The sequence below is a fragment of the Hypanus sabinus genome, chromosome 13, assembly GCF_030144855.1.
Source record: "Hypanus sabinus isolate sHypSab1 chromosome 13, sHypSab1.hap1, whole genome shotgun sequence".
Classification (NCBI taxonomy): domain Eukaryota; kingdom Metazoa; phylum Chordata; class Chondrichthyes; order Myliobatiformes; family Dasyatidae; genus Hypanus; species Hypanus sabinus.
Window position 1 is genome coordinate 107,078,797 of NC_082718.1, and position 15,669 is coordinate 107,094,465.

Below are 15,669 nucleotides of genomic sequence, written 5' to 3' on the forward strand. Positions count from 1 at the left end.
CCCTTGCGCAGTATACCCTAAAGGTTAACCTCCAGGGTGAGACGGTAGTGAAGAAGGCGAATGCAATGTTGGCATTGATTTCTAGAGGTATAGAATATAAGAGCAGGGATGTGATCTTGAGGCTCAATAAGGCACTCCTGAGACCAGACATGGAGTATTCTGTGCAGTTTGGGGCTCCTTATTTTAGAAAGGATATACCGAGCGTTCAGAGAAAATTCACAAGAATGATTCCAGGAATGAAAGGGTTACCGTATGAGGAATGTCTGGAAGCTCTTGGGCTATATTCCCTGGAGTTCAGGAGAATGAGGGGGGTCTCATAGAAACATTCCAAATGTTAGGAGGCCTGAACAGATTAGATATGGCAAAGAGATTCTCAGACAAGAGAGCGCGACTTCAGGATTAAAAGACATCCTTTTAGAACTGAGATGCAGAGAAATTACTTTAGTCAGAGGGCGGTAAATCTGTGGAATTTGTTGCCATGAGCAGCTGTCATTGGGTGTCTTTAAGGCAGAGATAGATAGGTTCTTGATTAACCAGGGCATCAAAGGGAATGGGGTGAAAGCAAGGCAGTGGAGATGGCTGGATGAAGTGAATCATCCCATGATTGAATGGCAGAGCAGACTCGCTGAGCTGAATGGCCTACTTCTGCTCCTAAATCTGATGGTCTTATGGTCTCTCTCTCTTACCTGCCAAGATCAGCTGTTCTGTTTGCTGGGCCCATATGAGTTTGTCGAGATTTGCAGCCACAAGCGTGAGGGGATGGCCCAGGCGCTGAGGGACAGACACCAAGGCAGATGAACAGTTCACTAGTTTTTAGTGAGAATTATGCAGGATAAAGGAAAAATGCTCGGCCAACAGGCCTATTAATTAAAACTCTCAATCTGAAAGCTGCCGTCAACACTGTGGCTAGAAAGCAGTAATGGAATATCCCTCCTTTACAGCATCAATCGAAACAGACAGTAGACTTCTGTCCCAGACATGGCTGAAGGAAAGCAGGGGGTGTAGACATCACTATGCTTTTGATCAGGTTTCAGCAAAACTGGAATGGGAGGAAGGGCATTAAATACCACCACAACAAAACACTGGAACATGCTTACTCACGAGTGTGATTGCCAAGATGGCTCACACAGACCCCACAGTAGAGTCCACGGTTGTGACAGCAAGGGTGCTGGCAAAACAAATTACATTAATTTGACATCATGTTGTGCACAGACATCGTACGGCCTGTTCCTGTGCTGAACTCTTCTATGTTCTGAGGAGAGACTTTGCTAACCCCTCTGAAGGTGAGCTAGTCACTGTGATCTTTGCTGTACAGCATGTCCGAGAGGGATCATAAAGTCAGGGCTTAGAAACTCAGAAATCTTGCAAGTTGCTGGAGGATTTAATGATTGGGAATGTTTGTTTATAGCTGAATGCTGGATCAATAACCTTTAACATTCCTTACAGTTTTAATGTGTCCTTGATTAATCTATTATTGTTGTCCATTTGTTAAACCTTATGTGAGAAAGTCACATTCAAAGATTCAATTGTTCAATTGAAAAGGATGCCACTCTTTTTTGTACGGGGGCGTGGGTTTGATGTTTCTCTCTGAATGACTGTCACGTTCTTTCTTTGCTTCGTGGCTACCTGGAGAAGATGAATCTCAGAACCTCAAAGGTTCATGCATCCGTATACAACTCTGAGATTCATCTTCTCCAGAAAGCCACCCCGTATAAAATGGAACAGGAACATCAGCCCCCCCCAAAAAAAAACAACCTTCCCCCGCACAAAAAACTACAGAACATCGCCCTCCCCTCGCACAACAAATAGGAAAAGGGAAAAGCACTAAAAAAGCACAGAATATAAAAACCATCAGCCTGAAGGAGTCTGTAGTCCACAAACACAATAGTCTAATCAACAAGCGCAGAACCACAATATCATCCGACGATATCACCAACACTCATCAAGGGAGAGGGACACCAGACGAGGCAGAGGGGCCTACAGCGAGCCGCACAGAACCCTCCTCCAGCAGTGACCAAAAGGCAGGCAGTCATTGCCAAAACTCTCGCTCGCCTTCTGCATTTGCCTCATTGTCTTAGTCTTCCCCTACGCTTTAATCAGCCATTAACTCACACTTTAAATGGTGAAATGGAGTCACGCCCGGTCTCAGTTTCTTCGCATTTAGGCCATCAGAGCACACACTCGCTTCCTGAAATCTTCTCGGGGATTCCAAACTGTAAGTTAAAGTCTCTATCCATCCAGAAATACTTTATGGTGAAAACAGACATAAAGGAAGTAAAAAAAAGCTTTTTGTTTGCCATCTGGAAGATGTTGACTATGGGAGCGATGTACACCAGCACGATCTTGACCACCTTTTACATTTTCTGAATTGATAGAAACTAGGTGACTGATCCATGAGTTTCAAAAGAGATTTACCAAATTTTGAGATTCTGTGATTTGGTGAGAGTAGAGAGAGCGTGAAAGAGAGAGAAAGTGAGAGAGAGAGAAAGAGAGTGAGAAAAAGAGAGAGAGAAAGAGTGAGAGAGAGAAAAAGAGAGAAAGAGTGAGACTGAGAGAGAGAATGAAAGAGAGAGAGAGTGATCGTGGAGGGAAAAGAGAGCAGATGAGGCTGAGTTTCAAAAATGTTGCATGAGGCTTGGCAGCTTTTGAGATCCTGTGATTCAGTGAGAGTGAGAATGAAGGTTGGATAGAGACCAGATAATAACAGAGATGAAGAGCAAGATAGGGATTTTGAATTCACTCCATGTTTGATGAAATAGACTGTGACCTAAGGAAAGTTACTTTTTTTTATCTTACACAAAGTTGCTTTGCTCACGATCAGCTGAAGTGTGGAGACGCTTTAACTATGTTATTCCAATCCCTTGTAAGTTATCTGAATTATAGTTGGTAAAAGCAAAACATGAACTGGGTCATATACAATTCAGGAAGATATAGTAAAACTCACATGGATTTGGAATATTGGCTCAAGGCTTTAAAAATAGGCAATACTGTTTTGATAATTTTGCCAAATAATTTGGGACAATTAGGAGGAATCATAAATGCTGTTTTCCTCAATAAGAACGGGCTTATCTTCCCTTTCTGACAAGCTGAACCAAGTATAAATGGTCAATACTCCTGTTCAAACTGCTCTTCTGGAGCAAGGGTTTGTTGGGAAAACTACGACTTATTTTAACTCAGATACAGTAAGGAGCAGTCTTTGTCTCGTACAATGCAAGTGCACAGGTCTGGTGATCACGTCTTACACATGACATGCAAATAAGCAATAACACTAATAATAGCTGGAACACTGACTAAAAATGCAATTTGAATTCCTGTCTTTGTCAGATAGCAATAATCTGCTGGCCTGAGAACAAAAGATTATAATGGAATAAAAAGGCAAATGAGGGGGCTGTGAAAGAGTTGCCAGAAACTGTTGGTTGGCAGATTTCAGGTTCAGCTGTCTGTTCCCTACTCCCAAGTAGAAACTTTGAACCTCACCCAAACAGGGTCAAACATACAGTTGTAGGTTGGGGTAGGGAAAGGAACCATTCTGAGGTTTGGAAGCCCAGAGCTGCATCATAAAATGAAAACAGCAGGGAATGAAGAATCACATTTCCTTCTATGTACTGCAGATGAAGTAATTCTGTGAGTGTCAAGGGGAAGTGACATGGAAGAATGACACAACCACAGTCACTGACTTAATAACTTCCATGGTGGAACATCCAGTTCATCAGCACTCAAGTGTCAGTCTACAGTGATCCAGATCAGAAAAATTGAATGGGCTCCACAGCATCAGTCAGCTCTCCCATCCAGGATGGACAAGTTGATTCCAATCACTTTGATGGGCTGCTTCAAGAATCAGCAGAGTTGTGTCTCACATGAGAATATTTCTCCTGTTGTTTCTTGTGCCACCTTGGTCAACATAATGTCATCACATTCCTGGTCTTCACCTGGCCTGGTCTGCCTGATCCTTGAGGCTATATTCCACCTTTCTCATCAGCAATGGAGAATCTGGAGGAATGAAGTGAACATTCATAGTCAGCGGATGGTCTGTGTGTGGGACTGGGAAAAGGTTGAACCATATGGCTACACTACCTGATGGTCTGTGTGTGGGACTGGGAAAAGGTTGAACCATGTGGCTACACTACCTGATGGTCTGTGTGTGGGACTGGGAAAAGGTTGATCCATGTGGCTACACTATCTACGGTTCCTGATGGCACTGCACTAGGTCAGCACTGACACAGATGTCGTTATTTGGTTTCCACTCCCGCCATCTTGTCTTCCTGGGAGTAAACTGTGCCCGTCGAGGCTCCCTTACCACAGCTGTCTTCTGTTCCGATAGGTGAAGCAGCTCTCTCGCTGGGTTCTCACAGTCAGCTCTCCGTTGGTGCAACTCCATTACATTTTGGGTTGGTTCCAGAGCTCCTTCGCAGTTCTTGAATCAGAATCAGGTTTATTATCACTGACATATGTCGTACAGTATATATGTCAGGTGTCATGGTCAACCTCTCAAAACATGTCGTCACAGTGAAGGGCTTGATGAAATCCTTCATTCATTCTATTATGGTCGTGGGATTTATTGAGTATGCCCGCAAGAAAATGAATCTCAGGCTTATATATAGGGGCATATGTATACTTTGAACTTTGAAATGTAATAGCTACAGACAAGACTTAAGATCTTGGCTTAAGTTTAGGACAATAAAATGGGTATACCCAATATCATACATTCACTCCTGACATGGTTTCAGTTCTGCCTCCTCGTGTCCTAGGATGTGGAGTGAGGGTGTCACACATTAGGACACTTAATACTATGTTAAATGGATGGGAAGACTGAAGCACCATGAGTCTCTTTATGCCCTACAGGGCTGTAAAACTGCTCCTTTGTCATACCCTCCCTCACTTTTGCAAAAACATTGTGAGGGTCAAGTTTTGATCAGTAAGTTTAGAGCATTTACTGACATGGGTGCAATTTAGATTTCAGCGGGCAATTTTTGTTGGACCTGTCCCCAAACACTCTCTGGAAAGTGGAGCTGGAGGAAATAAGGTTGAAGAGATTCCTTTATTCACTGGGGTGACCACCAGAGTCACCAATCCCCAGGAAGAGCACCACCCTCCTCTCCATCCCTCCAAGACTCTCCCCTTTCACACTTGAAAGTTGCTTAACCTTTTGGGCACAGAAAATCCGTCATCACTACAGCTGCCATTCTGTGACAATATTCCTCTTACAAGTTTGACCCATTTGGTCGAGATTCACATTGTGCTCAGGAGTTGGGGTGAAGCAGGATATAAAGCTTATCACCTGTTGCACCCAATACCTCAAACACCAACCCGACACCCCGACAACTCCCACCTTCCCCCCCATTCATCCCACTGTAAATCAACATTTTCTCACCAGTCAGCCAAAAGCCCAGTACTTCAACTTGGGTTGTTTTAGTACAAATTCTGGTTGTTATTGGTCAGAACCACTCACTTACATTCAGTGAGATAAAGCTCAACAGGTGTGTGCATTTACATGGAATGAGTTTATAGACCTTCTTCAGCAGGATGAGGGATTTGCATTTTATTAATATCCGGTATGTATGGGGATCTGTATTTATGGAGCTGTACGTGACAGGAGTGGAATTCATATCAATTCCTCTGAATTGATCAGTATGGATAACTAACTAATAAAAAGTTGTGTCCTTTTGATGGGGGGAAAAGCTCAAAAAGTCATGCAGGTGCTTTACACCAGGAATCATTCGACATGATGGAAGACCGTTAAAAGCTGAATTTTTCAGTGAATTGAATCTAACACATCGAAGAAAAAGAAGATTGCATAATGGCTGAGGCGCAGACACATATCTTAATGTCTGAAGTTTGTAGGAATGCTGGAGGTTATTAGTCCTGCAGACTCATCCGGACACCCCAAATCAGACAAAACTCCAGTGGTCTTCAGTCTTATTGTTTTCCAATCTCTGGTTCTGAAACCTCCTCATGGAACTCGTAGGGCAAGTCCCACAGTGACTCGTCTCATTTTCAGAGGTGGTCACCTCATCTTCCCCATATTGTGATACCGATTATCGAGAATCCATGCCGTGACAATTCCAGCCCACCGCCCACTGTCATGGTCTCTGTTTAGTGTCTATGTCTCAATCAGTGAGACCCATCATGAACCACATTTGGGTTAGTTACACTCACTCATAATAGAACACAGTCTCACACATAAATTCACACACACACACACACACACACACACACACACACACACACACACACACACACACACACACACACACACACACACACACACACACACACACACACACACACACACACACACACACACACACACACACACACCTGCTCCCACTGGGAAGAGCCGGAAGCTGTCAGGATTGGCTGTCTCTCCAACCCAGACAAATAGAGACCAGCTGTATCAACAGGGGAGTTTGTCTCTATCTTCTCCATGTTATCAGCTCCCAATAAATAATCCAGGGATTGAACTCACAAGTGTGATTTCCAGGACGGGGAAGAGCAAACGACAATGCTGGGGCTGTTTGTCCTCCTTCTACTCTCAGGTAGGGATTCTCTCCTCAAGTGAGCCTTGTTCTCGTGTTGGTTGCTTCATGTTCTAACCTGTTTGTGTCTGTCTGTTCCTCTCCCTCCTGATGTAGCTGGTGCTGGGAGCACTTCCATTGAGTCCAGGAACATTTATCAGTTCAATAAAATGATTAAATGTGCCATACCAGGCGTCATCCCACTACTGAGATTCAACAACTACGGCTGTTACTGTGGACTTGGCGGATCTGGGACACCAGTTGATGAGCTTGACCGGTAGGTGGACAGAAGGTCTCCACAGAGCCAGTTACCATCCACTGGAGACAAGGGACAAAGAACTGTTCTCATTGATTGTCAGAGGCAGCAGGATTGCATCTTCACTGAAGTCCCAGTGATGGTAGAGAGGGTAGTGTTTGGTGTTAGTCTGTACAGGAGGTCAGGACTGTGTAGTGGAACACACCAAGGACAGGGCAGCTGCTCCCAAGGGAGGACTCTGTCCTTCTGGAGGATTCAACAGGGGTTCAATCATGGCAGCACAAGAGAGAACCATGACACAGTGGCTACCTTACCGAGAGAGTGAGGAAGGGAAGGAGAGAGGGGAACCAGCTGGTCGATCAATCTGTTGCTTATTGTTGGGTGGTGTGAACACACGATCCATAGAACAAGGGAAAAAAATAAACATTGGTCACCTTCTCAGGTCTATTGTGGTCACGTCACTTGGAGGAATTCTTTTCCACATTCCTGCCTGAGTCCCCACAAATCCTGATTCCATGTCCCACAGTGAAGCCCCTACCCAGCTCCCTGGGTCGATATGAGCCTGCTCAGTTTGGCTCAGCTCAGGTCACCCGCTGACTCTTAGCGCTACATGGGAAGTGTGTGACACTGGAGGCTGCAGTAACGGTGTTGTGTTAATTCTAGTCCATGAGTTTTTAATTAAGTGTGATCTGTGATTTTACAGTTGCTGCCAGACACACGACAACTGTTATGGTGATGCCAAGGAAAAAGAAAAGTGTACATTTCTCAGCTCACCCAAAATAATATATTACAAGTACAGTTGCACAAACGGGAAAATCGAATGCAAAAGTGAGTATGATCAGAGAGTGCCTCATTGCCTTACTTTTATCCTTGGTTCCATTGTCAGCATCTTTTGTCCATCCCTCATTGCCTTTGTGAAGGTGCTGGTGAGCTGCCATCTTGAACCACTGGAGTCGCCCTGGTGACGGTTCTCCCACAATGCTCTTGTGGTGAAGCTCCAGCATTCAGACTCAGTGATGATGGAGGAACAGGTTATGTTCCATGTCTGGATGGTGTGAGACTTGCAGAGACCTGTATGTGAACTGATCTCTGTCCCTCTAGATGGTAAAGGTTATTGGTCTGGGAGATTTAGCTGAGATACACTGGCTGCTGAATTATACAACAGCACAGAATGCTGATGGTAGATGTTGGTAGAGATCGTTTCATTTGGTTTATTATTGTCGCAGGTATCAGGCCACAGTGAAAAGCTATGTTTTGTATTCCATCTGTGCAGACAGAGTTGCAATGAAATCAGTTCCTTTGTCACTAGTGATGACGAGCTCCTTCTGTGTTTGGGAGCTGCACTCATCCAGGGACTGGGGAATATCCCAATCCTGGCTGATGGTGGAAAGGCTCCAGGCAGTAAGACATCAATCATTTCTAATGTGATGCTTAACGTGTGACCTGCTCTTGTAATCACTGGTTAATGCATCTTGGTCAATTATATGTGAGGGTCACTGGCGAACTCCAGTGCAGGAATCACAGAGACTGTGGCAATTCAAACAAAACAGAATATTTAAGACAAAGTAACCAAGAAAACTACCAAGAACTCAGGCAAAGTGTACAGAATCCTGACAAACAGAAATCACTCAGATACACAGAAGAACTTGGTCAGAGTTTCACCAGACAAGGAACCACAATGACCGAGCAAAGAGGGGTTGGCCAGTTCCCCTGACATACACCCTGCAGCAGATGGGAATTCAGAACAGCCCCAGTGCCCAGGCAAAACAATACCCCCCAAGTCAACAACTACAATGAAAGACATAGAAAATCCTGTGTTACTTCAGTTACCCAAACTGAATAAAAATGATAAAAGCAAGGAGAGCTGATCAATGCTCATGATCCCAAACGAGACACCTGCGACACAAGGTGAGTGAGTTCTAATAAAATAATTAGAATCTGAATCTGAATCAGATTTAATATCAGCAACATACGTTGTGAAATTCGTTAACTTTACGGCAGCAGTACAATGCAATACATGATAAATAAATATAGAGAAAAAACTGAGTAACATTAAGTATTTATGTCTAATAAACTCTTCCTGGGCTTCCAGCCAGGTACAGCTATCAATTATAACTGATGTCATCAAAACATCAGTGATAATCAATACCGGTACCCAGCTGAAAGCTCAGGAAGAGTTTATTCATCATATATGCCAGGAAAGCACAAGGTGCTTTTTCTTTTGTATACATGTCTATTAAATAATCAAGTTCAAACAAGTAGTTTAAAATGACAGAAATAAAGAAGTAGTGAGAGAGTGTTCATGAGTTCAATGTCCATTCAGAAATCATATGGCAGAGGGGAAGAAGCTATTGCTGAATCAATGAGTGTCTGTCTTCAGGCTCCTGCACCTCCTCCCTGATGGTAACAATGAGAAGAGGGCATGTCCTGGGTGATGCGGGTCCTTAATAATGGACGCCGCCTCCCGAAGGCATCGTGTTTGAAGATGTCTTGGATACTACAGAGGCTGGTACACATGATGGAACTGGCTAATTTTACAAGTTTCTGCAACTTAATTCGATCTTGTGCCGTAGCCATCTCCCGCATACCAGGCAGTGATACAGCCATTCAGAACACTCTCCACAGTGCACTTGGAGAAATTTTTGAGTGTTTTAGTTGAAAAACCGAATTTCCTCAAACTCCAAATGAAATATAGCTGCTGTCTTGCCTTCTGTGTGTAACACTTACCCAACAGGCTGGTATATGTCTAGGCAGGGGAAAAGGAGATCCAGCCACACAACAATCCCACCTCCCCTACACGCAGGTGCTGTGAGAATCGAGTTTATGCCTCGCGCCAGCCCACAGTATCAAACCCACAACAAATACCGTTATGAAAAACACTTTAAAGAGTTTACTAAAATAAAAAGAGTATTAGGCAATACAATATATATGCAAGGGAAAAAAACAAAAAGGCACCAACTTATCAGCGTTCAGTCAGTTTAGTGCACATCGTTGGAGCTCAACCATCGAACCATTCGACCCCTCGTCGCTTGCCTCCGACCTCCACGTCCTCTCACCTAGGACCACGCCCGGTTGTCTTCCGAGCAGTGCAGCGCACATCCACCTTCCTCGACGTCTTCCTCCCGCGCACTCCCCAAAAGCCCGCGAGAAACCCCTCCCCCAAGTTCCCAGCCTCACAAGACAAAATAACATTCCCCATTGGTTAACAAATGAATACAATTACCATATCAACAAGTATAAAGCAAAACAACTGCGAGAGAAACACTTATCAAAGAAGCATTCCTACTCTTAACAAACCAAAAAACCCATTTTGAGTAACATACACAGGACATTGTACATGTGGTTAAGAAAGCATATGGTGGATTGGCCTTTATCAATCGTGGGATTGAGGTTAGGAGCCGAGAGGTAATGTTGCAGTTATATATACCCCACTTGGAGTACTGTGCTCAGTTCTGATCGCCTCACTACAGGAAGGATGTGGAACTGATAGAAAGGGTACAGAGGAGATTTACAGGAATGTTGCCTGGATTGGGGAGCATGCCTTATGAGAATAGTTGAGTGAACTCGGCCTTTTCTCCTTGGAGAGACGGAGGATTAGAGGTGATCTGATAGAGGTGTATAAGATGATGAGAGGCATTGATCGTGTGGATAATCAGAGGCTTTTTGCCAGGGCTGAAATGGCTAGCATGAGAGGGCACAGTTTTAAGCTGCTTTAAGCAGATTGAGGAGTTTCCTTACAGAGGTTTATAAATTTATGAGAGGCATAGATAAAATAAACAATCGCAGCCATTTTCCAAGGTAGGAAAGTCCAAAACTAGAGGTCTAGGTTTAATGTGGGAGTGGAAAAAGATTTCAAAGCAACAACTTGTTCGCACAGAGGCTGCTGGGTATGTAGAAGGTGCAAAGGAGATGGGTACAATTACAATATTACAAAGATAGTTTGAAGGCTTCCTGGAAAGAAAAGCTTTAGAGGGATTTGGTCAAGCGCAGGCAGAAGGGTTAGCATAGAAAGACAGCATGGATGAGCTGGGTCGAAAAGCCTGGCTCTATGCTGCAAAATGTTTATGACCCTATGCACGTGGAAGATGGCTGAATTATGCTCCTTATTTGAAGGTGGTTATTGTCTGACACCTGTGTGTTATCAATGTTACTCACCAGCTAGTGGTCAGGACCCAGATATTGCTGGATCATGTGCAGAGAGCAAATTAAGAACTGAGCACTATTGATGAGTAAGTACCATCTGATAGCACTGATACCATCAAAAAACATGTGAAATAGTAAATTGAGTAAATATTTGGCTCTGAAAGCCTGCTCAACTATTTGTCAAGATATAGGTTTATCTTCTTGCTCAACACCTTGCTCATCCACAGCCTCTTGGCATGGGACCTTCCCCCAGTTTGAACCCTAAGTGGCCTACCCTAAATCTGAGCCAGTGACCCCTGGTTCTATTTCCCATCAGTACAGGAAACACCCTCTCCATATCTGCCCTGTCATCCCTGCAGTGGTTTTGAAATTCAATCCACAAAAAGTAGATTCAGATGAACAAAAGGAAGAATATTTTTGCGTCACTTTACCTCAGCATTTTACGGAACGCAATGGAAATGCTGTGACCAGTTTGTTCGCAGCAAGTTCCCAATGGAATCATGACCAGATAAAATCTCTAAGCTGATATTTGCGGGACAATTCTGATCACATTAAATAGGGTTCTTGCAAGCTCTTTTGTCTCATACAATCTCCTCACCTGAGAGGTTAAAATATGCTCACTTTAAATTACAATTCGTACTTAAGCTATTTACAGAACATTAACATAAAGTTATTGCACATACTATATAGATGGAAGCTGGAATATCAAAATATATTAAAATATAAAAATATCTTTCATTCTTTCATAATCCAAGCCAAATATCTTTAACATAATGGATTATTTTGAATATGCTTCCTTTCAGGCAATAGTCACTGCGGGAAGTTTATCTGTGAATGTGATCGACAGGCGGCCATCTGCTTCTCGAAAGCAAAATACAACCCTCAGAATAAAGGCATCAGTCAATCTCGCTGCAAATAGGTCGATCTGACCATGTGGTTATGATTTTCCTTGACCTTCTCTAACAAATACTTTCCTTCCAAATTGTGCCATCTATTTTATTTCCAGGAGCTCAAACTTCTTTGATCTCCATATTAACGATGTTACTATAATCAATAATCTGATTTAAATCCAACACTCCTTATCCTGTCTTACATTATTTGTGCCACTCAGAAAGATAAAGATCTTCATCACTTTAATCTTTCTCCCAATGAAAGCACATCCTGGTTTCAAAGTCTCTTCCCATTACTTTATAAACCAAAATCTGAATGTAACATGTCCACTTTGCCCGTATTTTCACTAAAACATCAATGCTGCAGCACCTGGGAATCCCATTGATCAACGATGAATAAATTGAATTGAGATGATAATCATTCCCTCAAGCCAGGCTTTCCTTAAAGCCTCTGCTGTGGAACCTGAGGAAAAATCTGTTCACATCAAAGTGATGCAAACCTTGGGATGGCCCATATCAGATGCTTAGCTGGTTCCTTACAGGGCGTCTAAACACAATAATGATTAGAAGCTGCACTTTGAAAGCCTGTTGTGATTATACTCGGAGATTGTTTGCAATGACATTGCTGGTGGCACTCATAATATTCAGGTGGTGGGCATGTATCTTATATAATCAATTAAACCTGATTTGAGAGCATTGAAACGTGCCTGGCGTCTCACTCTTGTATCACACCACATGAACCACAACGGGGAAAACCAGTCAAAGGATGGGAAGCACAGGCTGGGACTTCTCTTGGAGTGTTTCCATCCACGGGCACAACGCAGACAAAACCTTCACCTATTCCAATACCATCTATGCACTTATCAACAAGTAGAGTATCAAATGAATTTCTAACACTGAACCAGAAGTAAGAAGGCAGTGATCACATTAATGGGGTTGTACTACAGGGTCAGAATCAGAATCAGGTTAAATCCACCGGCATATGTCGTAACTTTAACGGGGACAGTTGGAGGTGGTCAGGCTGTTTAACACAATGAGTCTGGTGTCTGTCCCACTGGAGTAGGTTAAACATCGACATCTTTCCAAATTCCAGGCAGGGTGCCCTGTTTTGAAGTCAGCGCACCATTCCCGAATTCCCATAATCAATTATCATGTATTGCATTGCAAAGTGATCAAATTTCACCACATAGGCCAGTGATATTAAACCTGATTCTGGTCCTGAAGCTTCTGATATCTGTCACCTGGTATTTTCATGGAAGAGAACCGAAGTAGGTGACTTCGAGAGCATGTGCAAGGATTCACTCCTGTTGTAGCTTCTGATTGCTGTGCAATTGATGGAGTTGCAAATAGAGAGAGGGAAAGGGAGAGGGAGAGAAATGAAGAGAAAAAGAAAGAAGGGAAGGAAAGGGTGTGGGAGAGAGATACAGATAGAGAGATGAGAGAAAAGATAGAAAATAGACAGCAAGCATTCAAGGGTTATTTCTTCAGCTGTTTGATCGGGGCACGACTGTGCACGCGTGTGGTCATCAGCCAGTGAGAATAGGGAGAAGAGTTTAAAAGGAGACAGCTTTATAGAGCGGATTACAGAGTAGAGGGAGACAGAGTAGGAAGTCTTTGGCTGAACTGGGCTTTGGCGATAAGGAGTTAAAGTGAGTTAGGCTGCCTGTGTAGAATAGAGACAGGAAGAATGTGTGTGAGTCTGGTGTTCTGTGCTCGGTGTCAGATGTGGGAAGTCAGGGAGACTCCCAGCCTTCCGGGTGGCCACATCTGCGTCAGGTGTGTCGAGCTGCAGCTCCTTAGAGACCAGGTTAGGGAACTGGAGATGCAGCTCGATGACCTTTGGCTGGTCAGGGAGAGTGAGGAGATCATAGAAAGGAGTTATAGGCAGATGGTCAAAGCAGGGCCATGGGAGACAGATAAGTGGGTAACAGTCAGGGGAGAGAAGGGCAGGAGTCCGAGGCTAGAGAGTACACCTGTGGCTGTCTTCCTGAACAGTAAGTGCTCCTGTTTGAGTACTGCTGGGGGGAACGGCCTACCTGTGGGAAGTAACAGTGGTCACGCTTCTGGCTCAGATGGGTAGGGAAAGGAAGAAGATGGCTGCGGTGATAGGGTTCTCTACAGTTAGGGGGTCAGACAGGTGATTCTGTGAACGCATGAAAGAAGCACAGATGGTAGTTTGCCTCCCAAGTGCCAGGGTCTGGGATGTTTCTGATCGCATCCCTGATATCCTGATGTGAGAAGGAGAACAGCCAGAGACCTTGGTACATATTGGTACCTGTGACATAGGCAGGAAAAGGGAGGAGATCCTGAGAGCAGACTACAGGGAGTTAGGAAGGAAGTTGAGAAGCAGGACCACAAAGGTAGTAATCTCGGGATGACTGCCCGTGCCACGTGACAGTGAGTATAGGAATAGAGTGAGGTAGAGGATAAATGTGTGGCTGAGGGATTGGAGCAGGGGGCAGGGATTCAGATTTCTGGATCGTTGGGACTTCTTTTGATGCAGGAGTGACCTGGACAAAAAGGATGGGTTGCACTTGAATCCCAGGGGGATCAATTTCCTGGCAGTGATATTTGCTGAGGCTACTGGGGTGAGTTTAAACTAGGATTGCTGGGGGGGGGGGGGGTGGGAACCAAACTGAAGAGATGGAGGAAGAGGTAGTTGGCTCACAAATAGAGAAAGCTTGGAGACAGTGTGAGAGGGAGGATAGGCAGGCGATAGAGAAGGGACACACTCAGACCTTGAATAACCATATAACCATATAACAATCACAGCACGGAAACAGGCCATCTCGGCCCTCCTAGTCCATGCCGAACTCTTAATCTCACCTAGTCCCACCTACCCGCACTCAGCCCATAACCCGCCACTCCTTTCCTGTCCATATACCTATCCAATTTTACCTTAAATGACACAACTGAACTGGCCTCTACTACTTCTACAAGAAGCTCATTCCACAGAGCTATCACTCTCTGAGAAAAGAAATACCCCTCGTGTTTCCCTTAAACTTCTGCCCCCTAACTCTCAAATCATGTCCTCTCATTTGACTCTCCCCTACTCTCAATGGAAACAGCCTATTCACGTCAACTCTATCTATCCCTCTCAAAATTTTAAATACCTCGATCAAATCCCCCCTCAACCTTCTACGCTCCAATGAATAGAGACCTAACTTGTTCAACCTTTCCCTGTAACTTAAGTGCTGAAACCCAGGTAACATCCTAGTAAATCGTCTCTGCACTCTCTCTAATTTATTGATATCTTTCCTATAATTCGGTGACCAGAACTGCACACAATATTCTAAATTTGGCCTTACCAATGCCTTGTACAATTTTAACATTACATCCCAACTTCTGTACTCAATGCTTTGATTTATGAAGGCCAGCGTTCCAAAAGCCTTCTTCACCACCCTATCTACATGAGACTCCACCTTCAGGGAACTATGCACTGTTATTCCTAGATCTCTCTGTTCCTCTGCATTCCTCAATGCCCTACCATTTACCCTGTATGTTCTATTTGGATTATTCCTGCCAAAATGTAGAACCTCACACTTCTCAGCATTAAACTCCATCTGCCAACATTCAGCCCATTCTTCTAACCGGCATAAATCTCCCTGCAAGCTTTGAAAACCCACCTCATTATCCACAACACCTCCTACCTTAGTATCATCGGCATACTTACTAATCCAATTTACCACCTCATCATCCAGATCATTTATGTATATTACAAACAACATTGGGCCCAAAACAGATCCCTGAGGCACCCCGCTAGTCACCGGCCTCCATCCTGATAAACAATTATCCACCACTACTCTCTGGCATCTCCCATCTAGCCACTGTTGAATCCATTTTATTACTCCAGCATTAATACCTA

The 15,669-nt window shown here is 44.0% G+C and overlaps 1 protein-coding gene across 1 annotated transcript; it reads left to right on the top strand.

The window, feature by feature from the left end:
• The first annotated feature begins 6,502 nt into the window (after positions 1-6,502).
• On the top strand, positions 6,503-11,833 carry LOC132403421 (phospholipase A2, minor isoenzyme-like). Its single transcript, XM_059986827.1, has 4 exons — positions 6,503-6,536; positions 6,633-6,792; positions 7,475-7,599; positions 11,718-11,833. The coding sequence occupies exons 1-4, from the start codon at positions 6,503-6,505 to the stop codon at positions 11,831-11,833; spliced, it is 435 nt and encodes a 144-aa protein (XP_059842810.1).
• The last annotated feature ends 3,836 nt before the right edge of the window (positions 11,834-15,669 follow it).

What these genes read in the sequence shown, in the direction of transcription:
- LOC132403421 (XM_059986827.1), top strand. Translation starts at nt 6,503, where the DNA reads ATGCTGGGGCTGTTTGTCCTCCTTCTACTCTCAG. An exon ending in CCAGTTGATGAGCTTGACCG is followed by an intron (nt 6,793 to 7,474) that starts GTAGGTGGACAG and finishes GTGATTTTACAG; the next exon opens with TTGCTGCCAGACACACGACA. An exon ending in CGGGAAAATCGAATGCAAAA is followed by an intron (nt 7,600 to 11,717) that starts GTGAGTATGATC and finishes GCTTCCTTTCAG; the next exon opens with GCAATAGTCACTGCGGGAAG.